The 17,899-nt window shown below is 51.0% G+C and overlaps 1 protein-coding gene across 1 annotated transcript in view; it reads right to left on the bottom strand.

Moving 5' to 3' along the window:
• The window catches only part of Crhr1 (corticotropin releasing hormone receptor 1), a 52,349-nt gene extending 34,663 nt beyond the window's left edge, over nucleotides 1–17,686 (bottom strand). The window contains exon 1 of the mRNA XM_020161361.2: nucleotides 17,355–17,686. Coding sequence (XP_020016950.1) covers nucleotides 17,355–17,387 — 33 coding nt within the window. The 5' untranslated portion in view covers nucleotides 17,388–17,686. The remainder of the gene's footprint in view (nucleotides 1–17,354) is intronic.
• Nucleotides 17,687–17,899: the final 213 nt, after the last annotated feature.

Raw genomic sequence — 17,899 nt, 5'->3', positions numbered from 1 at the left:
CTTCACAGTCTTCAGAGAGGTGGAGAAATTTCTTTATTTCCATTTTCCAAATGCAAATGCAGAAGGGGAGAGAGGAGGAAGCCACCAGGCCAGCCAATGTCCTTGCCCTGCCCTCCTCCTGTACTGAAATCTGCATACCTCAGAAGCCCCTTCAATGTGCCTCTGTCCCACAGAGCCTCCACACGCAGGAGGCTCATGAATGGAGGCCATGAAAACCATTTAGTACCAAGCACTAGGAACCAGGGCTGTAATTAAATGGCAAATACACAGGCCGGAAGTTCTTATTCGTGCATCTTCATGGCCTGGGCTTCACAGAAGAGCAAAGCAAATCCAGATTCATTGTAAAACCAAAACAAATGCCACAGGACAAAGGGCTGCCCATAGCCCTGCTGCTTGGGTTTCCTTGGATGTGCTGGGTCAAAAGCCATTTCCATCCACAGAGGATGGGTGTTGCAAAGGCAAATGCTTCTTAGAATTCCGGAGCTGACCTTTCTTCTCCGCAAAGGTTGGCTCTGTAGCAGCATCTCTGTCTGCGCCCCTCAGTTTGCAATCCTGAATCACATGTCTGTGAGAAGTCTGGACTTCTGCATATTTCCTGCTGCTGTCTGCTCTTCTCCTTTTCACATTCACTACCATTCTCTCTCCATTAACAGGCAACAGCTGTACTGGCAGGAACAGGTCCCCAACGTTTCTAGGGTATCATTTGCTTTCTCTCAATAGTGAGGATTTTTAAAAATTTTTTTGGCAGTACTGGGGTTTGAACTCATGGCAGCAAACTTGCTAGGCAGGTGCTCAACCATTTGAGCCATATCCCCAGTCCTTTTGCTTTTAGTTTGTTAAGATAGGGTCTTACTTTTGCCCAGGCTGGCTTTGGACTTCAATCCTCCTACCTCTGCCTCCAGCATAGCTGGGATTACAGATGTCTGTTACCATACATAGCCTTTAAAAAAACCCAACCAACCAAACAACAACAAAAAAAACAGTGCTATACTATGCAGCCCAGGGTTTAGAACTGGCAATCCACTGGAGGAGTGGCTCAAGCGGTAGAGCACCTACCTAGCAAGCGCGAAGCCCTGAGTTCAAACCACAGCACCAGAAAAAAAAAAAAAGAATGAACTGCCAATCCTCCTGCTGAGATTATAGAAATGAACCACCAAGCCCAGCTAAAACTTGAAATTCTTTTTTTATTATTGTTTTATTATTCATATGTGCATACAAGGCTTGGGTCATTTCTCCCCCCTGCCCCCACCCCCTCCCTTACCCCCCACTCCGCCCCCTCTCTCTCCCCCCCGCCCCCTCAATACCCAGCAGAAACTATTCTGCTCTTATTTCTAATTTTGTTGTAGAGAGAGTATAAGCAATTACAGGAAGGAACAAGGGTTTTTGCTGGTTGAGATAAGGATAGCTATACAGGGAGTTGACTCACATTGATTTCCTGTGCGTGGGTGTTACCTTCTAGGTTAATTCTTTTTGATCTCACCTTTTCTCTAGTTCCTGTTCCCCTTTTCCTATTGGCCTCAGTTGCTTTTAAGGTATCTGCTTTAGTTTCTCTGCGTTAAGGGCAACAAATGCTAGCTAATTTTTTAGGTGTCTTACCTATCCTCACCCCTCCCTTGTGTGCTCTTGATTTTATCATGTGCTCAAAGTCCAATCCCCTTGTTGTGTTTGCCCTTGATCTAATGTCCACATATGAGGGAGAACATATGATTTTTGGTTTTTTGGGCCAGGCTAACCTCACTCAGAATGATGTTCTCCAGTTCCATCCATTTACCAGCGAATGATAACATTTCGTTCTTCTTCATGGCTGCATAAGATTCCATTGTGTATAGATACCACATTTTCTTAATCCATTCGTCAGTGCTGGGGCATCTTGGCTGTTTCCATAACTTGGCTATTGTGAATAGTGCCGCAATAAACATGGGTGTGCAGGTGCCTCTGGAGTAACCTGTATCACAGTGTTTTGGGTATATCCCCAAGAGTGGTATTGCTGGATCAAATGGTAGATCGATGTCTAGCTTTTTAAGTAACCTCCAAATTTTTTTCCAGAGTGGTTGTACTAGTCTACATTCCCACCAACAGTGTAAGAGGGTTCCTTTTTCCCCGCATCCTCGCCAACACCTGTTGTTGGTGGTGTTGCTGATGATGGCTATTCTAACAGGGGTGAGGTGGAATCTTAGCATAGTTTTAATTTGCATTTCCTTTATTGCTAGAGATGGTGAGCATTTTTTCATGTGTTTTTTGGCCATTTGAATTTCTTCTTTTGAGAAAGTTCTGTTTAGTTCACTTGCCCATTTCTTTATTGGTTCATTAGTTTTGGGAGAATTTAGTTTTTTAAGTTCCCTGTATATTCTGGTTATCAGTCCTTTGTCTGATGTGTAGCTGGCAAATATTTTCTCCCACTCTGTGGGTGTTCTCTTCAGTTTAGAGACCATTTCTTTTGATGAACAGAAGCTTTTTAGTTTTATGAGGTCCCATTTATCTATGCTATCTCTTAGTTGCTGTGCTGCTGGGGTTTCGTTGAGAAAGTTCTTACCTATACCTACTAACTCCAGAGTATTCCTACTCTTTCCTGTATCAACTTTAGAGTTTGGGGTCTGATATTAAGGTCCTTGATCCATTTTGAGTTAATGTTGGTATAGGGTGATATACATGGATCTAGTTTCAGTAAAACTTGAAATTCTTAATCTGAGATCTACAAGCATCTAGGGGCAGTGCGAACAGCCCGTAGTTAAATGCAGAATGGAGTGTTTAATGAAAGTCACTTCCTGGGACAGGTTCATCCTTCGTCTTCTTCCCAGCAAGGTCCAAACATAAAAAAAAAAATCCTGAAAACTGTGACTGGAACATATGGTGAACGGTGTCACAACCAAGGTTCAGGCCACCACCAAACTGGACTTGTCACTCTCTTTTATATCAGATCAAAGTACCTTTGGCCCTAACAAGCACCACTTCCTTGGATCTCCTGCCTTGATTTCCCCACTCCATCATCAGCCATAACTACTGGCTGTCTTTTCAAAACCATTTTTGACAAACCAAGTTTTCAGAATTTCATGAGATTTGCCATTTTCCAGCTAGAAGAGAAACCAAAATGTCGAGTGCTAGTTCTTTTACTGGCTAATGCCCCACTCCCCACTCCGCACTTCATCCTGACAGCCTCAAGCCCCAAACAGAGCCTATGTGTCATCACCAATCTCTATAAACCTGCAGGATAAACCTGAGAAGGACAAGGTCAGCCACGCTGCAGTTCCATGACAGTGTCTGGTTTTCGGGGAGATGAACGAAGGGGTTGGTGGCACGTCCAGCTGGTCAGGACAGGACACTTCAGGAGGGATGTGCAGAGGAGAGTCACAGGAGCCCGTGGGAGGGCTGAGCCTAGTGGCTGCGTGCTTCAGTTGCTGCCCCCGCCCTCACCCCCTCCCCAGGCCAGCTCTGAATCCAAGCTGCCACCCCAATTTCCAGTGTGACTTTGGCATAAAGGTTAATCACACCCGGAAAATGCTTATTAGAGACCATAAATAACTACTTCACTAAAGCGCAGTTCAGTCTTTAAGGCACAAAGTACAATTTCCTTTGATGGGATGATTTGGTGATTGACCTTTTGGGGAGGGGCCTGAAGGACTGCAGGAGAGAGGGAGGGCTGGCCTGGGGGCAGCTGGGGCTGCCCCACCTCCTCCAAGTTCCTGAGGAACCAGGAGCAGGGGTGGGCCTCTCCTCCATCACCCCAATTCCCCAGCTCGGCTGCAAAGAACTCCTGAGCCCTCCCAGCAGGGACCTGGCTGGCCTTGAACTGTCTTGATCTTCCTGCCTCTGCCTCCTAAGTGCTGGGATTGAAGACGTGTGCCACTATGCCCAGCTCCAGCTGGCCTTCTGACAGAGCCTTGGGCTGCGGTTCTAGTGTCCTCAGCAATTCCTCCCCCTCCTGCTGAGTTCCGGGCCCAGTCCTGCCGCTGATTATGTGTGTGACTTTGGGTGAGTCACCTGCCCCTTGGGACTCCACTTCCTCTTCTGTGAAACAGGACAGTAAAATCTTTCTTACCTGCATCACAGGGGGATGTGGACCTCCTGGGGAAAAAGGAAAGTGTCAGCCAAGTCATTCTCACCATTTGGTCCTTCTGTGCCCCAGAATCCTCTTTGGTTGGCCTGGTGTGGCCTACCTGAGGATGCAGGCAGGCCCCAGGCCTTCCAGAGAGCTGCTCTGCTCTCTGGGAAGGTTCTTTGCAGCTTAAAAATAAAGTTGTTTAAATGACCAGATTTAGGGATCTCTCCAGCCCCCTTGCTGGCTGGACTGGGAGTCTACATTTAGGGAGTCCAGGGCTAACTGAGAACCTCATTTGGAAAACCGAAAAGGAATTCAGAGACAGAGGGCAAGGATGACACACACACCAAGAGAAACATACAAGAACAAAGAGAACATAACTGAGAGCAGGGGGCTATGGAGGTTCAGGCAGTGATTGTACAAAGTGACTGCAGGGTGGGCTTCCTGGAGGAGGTGAGCCTGATGTTGGCTTCCATGTTGACAGGACACCTTCAGCAAAGAGACACCTCCCAGGACAGGGAGGGTCCTGGACTTGTGGAGTGGGGCTGGCCACCTGGGGAGAAAGGTGTCAGACACTGAGTTGGGATGGATCCAGGAGGCCTGGAGTACCAAAATGGACTCCTGCACTGCAGACCTGAGCTTTTATTGTCATCATTTGCAGGTGTGGAAACTGGGTCCGGCAGAGGGGAAAGTGAGAGTCTGTCCATGAGGCAGTTCAATAGGTCAGGGTTGAACTGAGTCTGGGAGACCCTAGTTTCCAATGTGGTAAAGGTCACAGCCCTCCCTGGTGACCCCTCAGAGACCTGGCTCCCAGCCCAGGAGGTCCCAAGTCCCAGCTCCTCTGACCTTTGCTGCTTTCCTTTGCACTGTCCCGATCCTGTCTGGAGCAAAGCCAAGAGAAGCAAATCTAGATGTGAAAGAGAAGGGGTCATAAATCATGATTCCTTTACAAAGCTGGCTCCCCCGCTGCATTTAAAAATTAGGATCTGGTTTGCAGAAATAAGCCATGTGTATCAATTCTTCAAAACCTGTGTAGGGCTCTAGTGATAGAGTGCCTGCCTAACAAGTGCAAGGTCCTGAGTTCAAATCCCACAACTGCCAAACAAACAAACAAACAAAAACCTGTCTGCACTGTGTCAAGGGATCTGTCTGTAGTAACAGGCTGATTGAACACGGGGAGAGCAGGACCCACACACAATTCTCAGGCCTCTGCAGGGAGCACAGATGTCCAGCGGAGAGCTCGGGGTACAGGGAATGCAAGTTGTACACACAGAGCTGAGACCCTCAGGGGGCGCCTTTTTCCTTTTCTATCCACACAGAGGTACCCTAAAGACTGCCAGGATGAAAACAGACAGAAGGCAGTAATGCTGTCTGTTCTCAGACCTCCTGACTGAGCAAGACCTTCTGTCACTGAAGCAGTTCCTTCTTCCCGTCCTACCCCAGCCCCAGACCAGACCCTCTGCAAACAGCCTCTCTCACTGACAGTCACAACCTGACCCCACCTCAAGACAAAGAGCCTGTGCTTCCCTCCAAAGTGGGTGAGCAGAGAAAGATTATTCCAGGCAAACAAGAAATAGTTTATTATTACATTTAATTAACTTAAATTGCCGTTGTACAGAGAAGAAAAAAAGGAAGGGAAAATCTCCTGCCTACAGTTAAGGGAGGGGACACATCTGGGTGTTCCTAGCTGCCAGGCTTTCTCCCTGGGGCCCCGTGCCCTGCCCCACCCCACCCCCTGCTCTGGCACTCCTCTGTCCCCCTAGCAAGGCCTCTTGGCAGAACTGGATCCGTGGGCCACCTGCTTCACTCACTTCAGGGGCAGTGCAGGCCAGAGCCTGCTCTAGAGTTACACATGGCCATGGAGGTCCCCGGTGGATGTCCTCATGGGTTCTAAGCTCCAGAAGGCACAGTTTGTGTTCGGCTATTTTTGTACCCTAGGTGAGGCCTGACAGTGTAGGCCGCAGTGTGTGCTGTGAATAAATGAATGAATGACTGAGTGAATGAATGAGCAGAGGAGCTTTCACTCTCTGGCCCGTTGGACCATGGGGTTCCCTGATGATTTTCACTAGGACTTTGTTTGTTTGTTTGTTTGTTTGAGCCAGGGGCCTCCAACTCTTTATCTTCCTGCCTCTGCCTCCAGAGTGCTGGGATTACAGGCATGTACCACCATGCCTGGCTCATCAAGATATTTCTTTTTCCTCGCTTTCCTCTACTCCTGCCCAGTGGGCACACCCTCCTCTTCATCTTGCTTCCTGCATGGCCTCCACCTTGAACTCCAGCTGAAGGGAGTGCTTTTGTGTGGGGAGGACAGGGTCAGGAGACTCTTCTAATTCTGACATGTCACTGCCTGCCTCCTCTGGTAAAATGAAGAGGGCATGATTTTCCTAGCTTGGCTTTCCAGGCCTGCATCTGCTCTGGCTCCAGGGTGTATTCTCTCCTAGGAGAGAAATTCAAACCTCTGACTTTGGGGCCAAAGAAAGAGATGTGTGGTTGAGTCTCTTATCTGCCGCTGCCTACCTGTGTGACCATGGACAAATCACTTAACTTCTCCTAGCCTCAGTTTCCCTATCTGTAAATGGGGCCAATAGGGATGAAACATGGACACCCCTTGCTCTCAGAAAGACTCATCAGTAGGGTGTCTATAGAAAAACATGGGAGGAGCTGGCAGAGTGGCCACTGCCAAGCAAACGTGAGGCCCTGAGTTCAAACCCCAGTGCCACCAAAAAAAAAAAAAAAAAAAAAGAAAAAGGAAAAAAAGAAAGAAAAGCATGGGGACAAAGGCACTGTGCACACGAATAGCAGCGCTCTCTGTCACTCAACTCTGCAAGATGCTCCCTTCCTGACTCTGAGGCCTTTCTGGATTGAGGTGCCCCCTGACTGGTCCCCTGCCCATCACGACACGCACATGGATTTCCACCACCAGTCTGTCCCCCAAGGAACAAAGGCGTGTGCCTCATCTTTCAGGGTGCACAGGGTGCTGGGCATGAAGATGGGGGTTTTGGGGTGCTACTCACCTCCTGTCCCCATCCTGCCTCCTCTCTGCCTCATGCATTCACCCACCCATTTCCCCCCCGACACACACCTTGTCCTCGGATTCATTCACTGATACATCCTCACAGCACCTACCTTCCTCCCTCTGAGCTTAAACTCCCTACCTTTCTCAGCCATCCCTCCCTTCCTCCCTCCCTCTCAGCCTTCCTCCTGCTTTCACTGAAGGCTTGCCCAGTAATAGACTCAGTTTTCTCATTTCCTCTTCTCAGCCTCCAAAAGTTGGACCTTTACCATCTTCTCACTGTACAGATGACAAACTAATGTGTATGGCCATGGTGACCTGCCTACTGTTGTTACCACAGTGACTGGAGGGAGAGGGCTGAAACCAGCCCTCATGGCCTGTTTCCCTGCTGTCCTGCCTCCCTTCCTTTTCCCCTTTCTTCTCTCCACAAGCTTGACACCTCCAAGTCAGAAGACATGGGTTTCCTTTGCCTCTTGACCCCCTGGCTTGGTCTGCAGCCCACCTCCCTAAGGGCAGGAGACAGGACCCTGTCACACTCAGGAAGGGCTGAGTTTGGTTCTCCCAGAAGCAGGGAGCCCTGCCTGGGCTCTGATTCTGTTCCTGCAATCTGTGCAGCTGTGAGCAGAGAGTGGCTCCCAAATGCTGGAAAATAAATCTCTCTGGTGACAGAGCAGGAGACAGAGAAGTGTGGGGACAGCTGAGGAGACACCAGTCACATACACAGGTGACAGCTTGTGGCTCAGCTGTTCCTGGACAAAGTTGGGGGGTTCAATGTGGCAGAAGAAAAGTGTCCTTGAAGGAGTCACATTTCAAAGTGATCTGCAGAGACCAGGAAGGAAGAGGAGGACTAACAGGCAGCTGGAGAGCAGAGATCATTTGACTGAAACTGCTGATGAGTTTGCCTCTGGATTTGCAGCTGATTTCCTGGATGAGTGGTGACCTTCCAAGGCCACGAGGGGGTATGAGGGGCGGCTGGGCCACAACCCACCTGCAGAGATTTCAGATAGACAAAGATCTCCTCCTCTGTTTCTTTGCCTATAAAAGTAAGTTAGACAAACCCAAAAGTTTCCAGACCATAGCTGGCATCTGACCTGGGAGACAGAAAATTCCACTTTTCAGGTCTCACTCCAAAGATGTGAGTTTGCAGGCCCATGGGACGCTCAGAGGTCCAGGTGATTCTGAAATGTCACCACAACTGAGAATAACTGGACTCATCAAATGATCCTCTTCTTGGTGGCTACAACAGACAGAGTGCTGCTGCCGTTTAGGGGACAGAGGCCAGGGACACTGCTAAATACCCTAATGCCCAGAACAGGCATTAGGCCAGTCCTTTGCTGTAAGACAGTCCTACAGCAAAGCAGTGGTGCTGAAGCTGGGAAGCCCCAGGACTGGAGGGTAGTGAGGCTCTGACAGCTTTACCTGCCTGCCCATCACCGGGGAGAAGGGGTGGGGAGTAGAAATTGGGGATCTTGGCAAGGATGAAAGCAGGTGAGGGAGGAACATTCAATTCAAGACAGGAAGAGACTCTGTGGTGTAAGTTTGGCAAACTTCCTATGTGACCTTGGACCAGTCATCCTGGCCAGTAGAGTAGACAGGAGGTCCTTCCCCTGCAGGCTGTCCTGGTCTTGCCTGGTCCTCCTGGGATGGGGTACAATAAGAGACCAAGGAAGTGAGGATGGTCTGGCTGCTGGTGTGGCGGAAAGGGAGTGAAGCAGCACAACGAGGCTGGTGCTCACCCTGTCCCTAGGGTCCCCAGGGCCAAAAGCTCGGAGGCAGATGGCAGAGCCAAGTCCTGGATGCTGGAGAAGCTGAGGTCCTTTGTCTTAGGTGCGCCTGGGACAAAGGGCAGAAGCAATGTGGGGCTGAGTACTGGAAGCTCTGGGTGGGCCCACCATGGAGGAAGGGCTTTACTAGAGTCCTGCGGCCCAGGTGACATTTCATTCAACTGGATGAGTCCTCCTGCTCCTTGGTGACAAGGAGGGCTGATGAGCCGGAACAAGGAGAGGGAAGGAGCTGGATCAGACCCTAGTCATGGGTTCTTGCTACTTCAGGTAGCCCACCTCAGCTTCCAGAAAAAGCCACATCATCATTCAAGCCCCTTTGATGGAGATTAACGGGGGAGCAGGAGAGGAAGCAAAGGGCATGGCAGGACAGACAAACTCCTGGGGAGTGAACCAGAGACTCTGGGCCTAGGGCAGCGCTACTCGGAGGGTAGCGACTGTCTGACTGATGGGGTTTGCCAACTGCAAAAGACTTGTAACTGGTCCAGTGTCTAAGCACAAAAGTTGAAAGCAACTAGAAACTTCGATGTGAATTTGTCCTTGCCATGACAGCTAAGTTGTGAATAAGCTTGTCTCCTTGAACAGAGCCTAGACCAATTCAGATGTTGTCTGACTTGCAAGGTGAATCATGAAGTATAGGCAGACGACATGCCAGTTTGCTACAGACTAGAAAGGTCCCCATGTTCCTTCCCCCCACCTGAGCTGTAGGAAAGAGTGGTACATCTGGGAAGGCTTCCTGGAGCAGAGGAGCAGGAGAAGAGCAGCAGAGGCAGGCTGGGAGGGGCTGCCTGTGAAACTGCAGGTCTCTCTCTTTGAGCTTCATGTGGGACCGGCTGCACCCTGCATAGGCATTTCCTTCTTTATTCCCCATCGTGGTCCAGTAATGAGGACACAGAAGCCCAGAGAGGTAGTGTGACTTGCAAAAGTTCACCCAGCCAAGAAGTGGCAGAGTTGTGTCAGACCCCAGACTTCTCGCCCTGTCAGTATTAGGGACAATCCTCCTTCCTTGGGGTGCTCCGATCCTCAGGGGTGCACACAAGCCCTGACACTCCTGACCCATGTTTCACAGCCTGGCAGCAGCATTCACCTCAGGCCACAGAGCCCAGCTATTTACAGAGAAAAGACCCTCAGGGTTGCCACGCTGTGCTCCTAGGGAGCTGGAGGCTGTGGTACACATGGAGGGACAAGAATGCTGGTGCTCTGGTCTCTGCCTTGCCTCATTATGCCTCAAAACCATCAGAGCCATGGCTGGGAGGGAGCCCCAAACTGCCACCAAGGCCTCCTCAGAGTCCCGACTCTGGTACTACCGGGCCTTGCACCTGCTCTCTTCCAGGAAATTTCCTGATGTATCCCCCAGCTCTGCCCAGAGTCCCCTTCATGAAGCAGAATGCTGCCCTTATGTACATGGGGATCATTCCCCAGGGTGACAGGGACAGATGGGGGTTAGTGGAGGATGGGATAAATGTTTTTGAGCATCATCACAGGCATAGCCGTCAATAAGTCACTGAGTCATAAACCCATGTACACAGGAGAGGGCCCTGTCTTGCTTGTCATCCATTGTCTTCTATCACCACAGCACCTTGAGTGCACAGATGGAGGTTCAGTGGGAGCAGGAGCAGAAGCAGGAAGAGGCCCTCCATTAAAGCCAGCATTTATTGTGTGCCGGCTGTGTACACAGTTCTGTATCAGGTGCTGAGTGTGCAGTTTTTCTTTGTTTGAATTTTTTAAGGAGATCCACCTGGCCTGGGCCCAGTTCAGGATCCATAGTAGGAAAGAGGACTTGGGTTAGATGCAGAGGGCCAGAGGTCTTTAGGGGGTCTGGCCTGTCAGTGTTTTGAGCCCCCTGTGGGAGACACCAGTTAGCTGGGAAAGCCCCATGTTGTTGAAAGGCCCAGGCTCCTCCAAGAGCTAGTGGCTCCCAGCAGGGTGTGAGTGAGGAGAAATCAAAGGCTGAGATGGGAGGGCTACCTGGAGGAGTGAGCAGGGTCGTTCAGGAAGACTGTTGCTCTGAGGTTGGGGCCAGAAACTCCAGCAGAATTGCCAGTGTGACCAAAGGCAGGAGGCACAACAAATGTTCTATGAGGATGCGGTGGGGTAGGAAGAAGAACTGGGGGGGGGGGGCAGAGGGCAGAGGCTGGGAAAACAGGAAAGGATAAAGAAGAAGACCCTCCCCACCATCCCATAGATGAAATGGTCAACACCATCTCTCATCCTAGCCCTTCACTGGGTAGGACACCTTCCAGCCCATTGGCTCTATGTACCTGCTGGGGACACTGCCAATATGCTCACCCAGTTCTGAAGACCCTGACCTTCCAGTGCTTAAAGGCTCAACCAGGTTCCCAATACCTCAAAACACTGGGCGGACAGACTCTAAATTGACCAACCCAGAACAACTCCGGTCCTGGGTCTATAGCCAGGGAAGCAGCTGGACCAGTCTGGCCAGTTTCTCTTCTGGGCTCTGACCTAGGCACTCTGGCTTCTGCCCAGGCTGGTGAGAAGCTGGAGATGGTGACACAGGTGAGGGACAGGTGTATGTTCCCCCACCCCACACCTCGCAGTACCTCAGGAGGCTGCGTCCTAGGCCTGGGAGAGCCAGGGGGTGGAACAGTAAAATTGCCTAAGTTTCCATGATCAAAAAAGTGTCCACAAACATCTTCCTTTGTCTTAGAAATGGTTTTCTGGCTGCAGGGTGGACAGGTGCTGAAGAAGATGTTGGGCAAACACATCTGGAGGAGTGTATCTGTGTGCTGGGACTTGTCTCCCAAAGCAGATGTGTGGCAAGCCCACTGCACAGAAAAGGATGTGTCCGGGTTCAGAGTTGGTCTCCTTCCTTCCCTGCCTTTCAGTCTTACGGGCACAGCCATGTACTCTGAACTGAGTGGCAGAGCCTCTCCTGCCTAGCACACCCCAGCAGTTGTTTTTCGAAACAGTTGTCGGCATCAGAGAGTTAATCACCTTGCATTAGCCTCCCTCCAGGCCTCTACGTACACTGACAAATGTCTTCACATGTCAGAGTTTGCAGGGGACCAACAGCAGGCACCGCTATCCTCTGACCTTAGGGCTCAGCTGCTAGATGGTGGCCCTGTCCCTTTACCCCAGGGACTGTGAGAAATTAGAGATTTTCTATCACCAAGAGTCCTTCCTGCATCCCCATCCCCTCACCACTCCTTTGATGGTTTTTCTAAGATGGAAAAGGTCAGTAAGAGTTCTTAGGTGACTGCTGAAGTTCACGCTTACCAAGACTTACTATGTGCCAGACACTGTGTGATTGTGCTTGGTTTTACACCTGACAATTCATGAAGTCATGACTAGTCCATAAAGTAGGTACCCTTCACTGATGCAGAGTGCTAACCTAATTTGCGGGGAGCTTCATAGCAGTCAGGATTTACATCTGCTTCCTCAGCTCTTCCCACCAGGACGTGTCGACAAGCTGGCAGTACAACTATAATCCAGCACGAGGAAAGCTGAGGTAAGAGGATCGTGAGTCGGAGACCAGCGTGGGCTGCAGAGTTCAAGGCCAGGTTGGGCTATATAGTGAGACCCTGCTTCAAATATTTCCCATTCCAAAAAAAAAAAAAAAAAAAAGAGAGAGAGAGGGAGAGATGCTGACTGCCACACCAGGTCACTGACTAACACATTGGGTGGGTGAGGACAGCTGGCCAGAATGATGAATATAAAGACAGGCACTTTAAAAGGACTCTGCTGACAGGGACCTCTAAGAATCTAACTAGACAGGAATCCTGTATAATTAACAAATTCGAGGCCTGGAGGCATGGCTCAAGTAAGTAGTTGAGCCTAGCAAGTGCAAGCCCTTGAGTTCAAACTCCAGTACTGTGAAAGAAAAGAAAAGAAAAAAAAAATTAATTCTTTGAAACTGCAGCTAAAATCTCCAGCTGCCCTTTCCTCCCCAAGGGGCACCCCTTCCTTCTGGTGAGACTAAATGGCAGGGTGGAGTAAGAGCTGGGAGACATCCAGCCCTCTTACTGCTGGGGATGAATCTGGGAAGGCCCTACTACCTGGATGCCTACCTGTCTTTCCCCAGCTGCAAAAGGAAAGCTCCACCCTCCACAGTCTCCAAATCACTGGGGTGCACACATTGGTGGCTTGCTGCTCTTCTTTTCTTTTTTAGTAACCAAAGTGGGCTTAATGGGGAGTTCTAGTCTTTTCCACATCAGAGTTTTTCTGCTAGGGTGGTTTAGGCATCTCTCACTCAGCCTTCTGTTTTGATGTGACGTCTATATGCTGTGGAAGCAGCAAGTGGTTTGCTCCCATTTTAAGTGGAGGAAGCAATAATAAAACCCTCCATCCAGCCCACAAACATCTGCTAGACACCTACTGTGTGCACTGGATTTTCAGGCCCAGTGCTGTGAAGGGTGAAAGATTGCAAGGGGGCCAGGTGCAGAGGCTCAAGCCTGTAATCCTGGTTACAGGAGGTGGAAATCAGGAGGATCAAGGTTCCAGGCCAATTCGAGCAAAAAGTTAGCACCAATAAAGCTAGGCGCAGTGGAACCTATTATTCCAGCTTTGTGGGAGGCACGGGTAGGAAGATCTGTCCAAGGTCAGAACCTTGCAAAAATGCAAAACCCTATCAGAAAAATAGCTAAAGCTAAAAAGGGCTGGTGGTGTGGCTCAAATGGAGGACCAGCTGCCTAGCAAGTCTGAGTCCCTAAGGACTCCCAGTCTGCCAAGAAGGAGAAGAGGAGGAGGATGAAGAGGAGGAAAGAATAGAAAAGAGATGCTGAGACCAGAGCACCATGCACTGAGGTGTAGCTTCTGCACTTCCCATATCAGGTCACAGCCCCAGGAGCTTTTCACAAAGACATGAAAGGTAATGGGGAGTCTAGTTCCATACAGCTTGCTTATAGACAGAGAAACTGTGGCTCAGAGACGTAAAACAACCCACCTGAAGTCACCCAGCCAACCTGAGGCAGACCTGGGATCAAAGCCAGGTCTGCTGACTTCAGGGCAGTATCTTCTCACTGCTTTAGCTGCTGAAGTTATCAGTCCCGAACCTAATCTCTGCATCAAGGCCACATTCCCCTTCACTCCTACTTCCTGTGTCCAGAGCTCAGGCCCCTGGACTTGGCAAGAATCCTGGGCATTTGGAGTAGTGCCAAAAGGCACCTTCAACACCCCAAACTCCTTCCATGTGGCTGAACTTGGCTGGCTCTTGCTGCTCTCAGAGGAGCTGAATGCTAGAGAGGGTGAGAAGTAGATTTTCCACTTGTGCTCCTGCGCCGGCTCTGGTCAGCACTGCTTCTCCTCACCCCTTGAGAATGGGGCTGACCTGCAAGGTCCCTCTCCAGGGCCGCTCATTTCAGATCCAAACACCTTGGCCTTGCTTTGGTCCCCCTTCTCTACTTTGTTCTTGGTCTGTGGCCAGGCCAGTTGTCCCCACTCCATAGCAGCCCATGGCCCTACTCTGGCTCATTTTTTTGCCCTCCTGTCAATGCCCTCCTCCAAAACCTGGCTCCATATTTTTTCCTTCCTTCCTTCCTTCCTTCCTTCTTATTTTTTTGAGACAGGCTGGCCTTGAACTCAAGATTCTTTTGCCTCAGCCTTCAAAGTGTTGGGATTACAGAAGTGCACACCACACCCAGCTCTGGCTCCATATTTCTTAAACAAAGAAACACTTGGAAATGACCCAAATGTGTACCCACAGAGGAATGGTAAAGTACTTTCTCTCATAGAGGGCTGGCAAGGTGGCTCACGCCTGTAATCCCAGCTACTTGGGAGGCAGAGATAGGTGGATTAAGATCTGAAGCCAGCACTGAGCAAAAGCTTGAGACCCTACTTGAAAAATAACTAAAACAAAAAGAGCTGGGGGCATGGTTCAAGTGGTAAAGTGCCTGAGTTTAAACTGCAGTACTGCCACAAAAAACAAACAAACAAACAAACAGTACATCCACTCATAGGCAATATGCAGATGGGACAATCGCCCTCTGAAGGCTCAGGAATGACAGACATGGGACAGGGTGGGGCTGTGACAACAGGAGAGGGGGCTGCCCAAGGGCTGTGGCTGTGCCCAAACCTGCCCTTGAGAACAGGACCTGCAGGGATTATTTCTAAAATGTCAACAGCAGCTGTATTGGGAGAGTCTGGTTTCCAAATTTTGATAACCTCAACTGCTTTTATGATAATAATGATAGCAATAAAACCAGTACCCAGCTCAGCACTCATTCCTGCAAGAAGCCATCTAGCCTGGACATTCTTTTCCGTCAAGGTCATGGGTCACCTGTCATCTCTCCCCTGGAAATGGCAGCTGGTGGGGGATTCCTACCAGGTACTGAATCTCTTTCCTGTCCCCTGGGGGTAGGGACAATATCTCATCTGTCCCCTCCTCAAGCATGAGCACATGTACACACATCCTATCTCCCTCAATCATACATTCACATACACACTGTCTTTCTCTCCCCCAATAACCAGCACAATGCGAAGCCCACTGTAGGCTGCAGACTGATCCTTTACCAACAATAACTGACTGGTTGGGAACGGAGCTGGCTTTTGTATAAACCGTAAGTTCTCTAGATTCCTACTTTTAAACTGACAAAACTACTGGAGCTCTCATCTGGCAGAGATTCAAGGTGAGATGTAAGTAGCTTAGAACATTTACTGGTAAAAGCTAACAAAACAAATGAAGCTTTAGGCTAGGTGTCAGGGTCTGAATTCTGGCTCCACACTGGCCCTGTGTGACCTTGAACATGTTACTCAGCCTTCCTGTGCCCTAGGAATAATTCCTACTTCCCAAGTCTGTTATGAAGGCTAAATGACTTAACATTTACAAAACAGCAGACCAACGCCCAGAATTCATACATACTATATAAATAGTATATATACATAAATAGTGAGTAATATCTACTCACTGCCCCCTGGATCATTCTATATTTACTGGACACCTACTGAGTCTAGTAGGTGAGACATAGGGGCCCAGCTGCCACCATTTAGTAGGAATGACAGCAACAGAAGAAACAAAAAAGGCCTTTTTTTTTTTTTTTTTTAGGAAAACATGATCATTCTAAACAGAGAATCTTACACAATTCTAAAGACAGGCCTGAGAAAAAACATTTATTTCCACGTAAACTTGAAAAAAAAAAAACCCACAGTTCAGTCCTTTGAATCCATTTAAAAGATTGAATTCTAACTGGTTTGTGAATTTAGACCAAGGTTCGGTACACGAGAGGCTCTTGGAGGATATTCCCACTCACTACCATCTTCAACTTCTCCGAATTTTTTTTCTCCTTATCTCCTTTGCCCTTAGCATTGATCACCAGAAAAACAATCTCTGGGTCCAGTCCCTGGGTGGGGAAGGAGAAATGGGCTTACTGAGACCCACCAGTCATTTTTAAAGCAATCCATGACTATTTGGAAAAGAGTGAGGGTGGAGAAATCTTGGTCACTGATACTCTCAACTGAAGAGCCGAGCGTTTTAAAATCTGGGTGGTTTAACTCAAACAGCTTTGCGAGCAGGTAAATGTACAGTCGGCTTAATAACTGATGGAAAAACCAAATTCGGTCAATACGTACCCCTCCCCCAACTTCACTCAAATCTTTGAATGTAATTACTTTTGGATGCCCTCAACTCGGTAAGGCCCAGGCGTCTACGTGTGTGGCCCAGGCGATCCACGCCAGCCCTACACGGTGCTGAGCTCCGGGCAGCGATCGCGGGTGAGTGGCGCGGGGCTGCCCGGTGGCAGCGCCCAGGCCCACCCATCTCGGGGCCCGGCAGCGGCTTACGAGATGCACCCAGCCGGCCGCCGCGCTCTGGGACGCACTCGGCACCGGCCAGGGCGGCTGTCACTGGCAGCGGGCGAGCAGCCAAGCCCTGAGCCCTTCTCCAGCTAACACCGCTCCGGTGCTCAGCCTCTCGCCGCCCCCCGAACTTCATCCCGCAAACGCTGCTAATGCGATCTGGCGACTTTCCTAAACTCTAGGCACCGGAATCGGTCGCCAGACCCGCGGCAGAAGCGAGCGCGGCGGCGGGCTGGAGAGCTTAGCGCTGCGTTCCGGAGCCGCGGCGCCCGGCGGACCGACACCTCCGCGGACGACTCCATCTCCTCCCCGAGATTGCGATGTTGCTCGGGGGTTCGGAGGCTCAGGCGGCGTTTACCTCCTGGACTTCAGGCTTTGGACGTTGGAGAAGGGGCCGGAAAAAGCACTTAGGACCCGGACGGGGGCGGCTAAAGGGTGCTGGAGAAGACTGGGGATCCCACCTCCAGTCCCTGCTGTCCCGGAGCCGGGGTCTGCAGGGAAGAGCAACCAAGCCTAATCCCCAAAGCCTGGAGCGCTTCTCTTTACCGAGCCGGTTCCCCAGGTGGGCGGACCCCTCCTCCGCTACAACCATTTCTTTTTCTCCGGAGTTCTCCCACTACCCACCCAAGCCCGGCTCCAAAGGTCCAGGCCTCCCCAGGACCGGCGCCCGGCTCTACCTAGCGCCCCTCCCCCATCGCACCCACATCCCACGCCTGTCCCGCGCCGGCCCGAGCTGGGGGCGCCCGCGTTCCAGGGCTGATCGCGTAGCTCTTACCTTGACAAGCCGGAGCTGCGGGCGCCGTCCCATCCTCGGGCTTGCTCCGTCACGGTCCTGGTTGCCTGGGTCCTTCGGACATCCCAGAGGGGCCGGCCGGCGGTGGCGGACTCCGGCGGCTCCGGGTGGGCGGCGGGCTCTTCTGTGGATGCCCGGTGCCAGGGTGCCCGGCTTTGCACTCCCCCGCCCCGCCCGGCGGGCTGTCCTCTCCCTTCTCGGGCAAGTCTGGCCGCCTTTTCCCGACCCAGCCTGGCCCACCGCCGCCTGTCGCCCGCCCCGGAGCCCGCCTTGTCCCGCCGCCTCCCCCACTGTCCGCCCGCTCCTAGCCTTGGCTCCCCGCCCCCTCACCTCGCGCGTCCCCTCCCCTCTCTCTCTTTCTCTCGGTCTCTCTCTCTCCCTCTTCTCCCCTCCCCTCCGGTCCCTCCTCCTCGCCTCGCCACTTAGCAACCTCCCCGCTCTCCGCCTCTACTGTTCCCTGTCCTTCCTCGAGTGGGCTCCCTGCGCCCTCGCCGACCCCCTTTCTCTGCGCCGGGGTTTGCGGCAGT

The sequence above is a fragment of the Castor canadensis genome, chromosome 11 (genome assembly GCF_047511655.1).
Source record: "Castor canadensis chromosome 11, mCasCan1.hap1v2, whole genome shotgun sequence".
Classification (NCBI taxonomy): domain Eukaryota; kingdom Metazoa; phylum Chordata; class Mammalia; order Rodentia; family Castoridae; genus Castor; species Castor canadensis.
The sequence above is the reverse complement of the archived record's forward strand: the minus strand, read 5'-3'. Positions and strand labels throughout refer to the sequence as shown.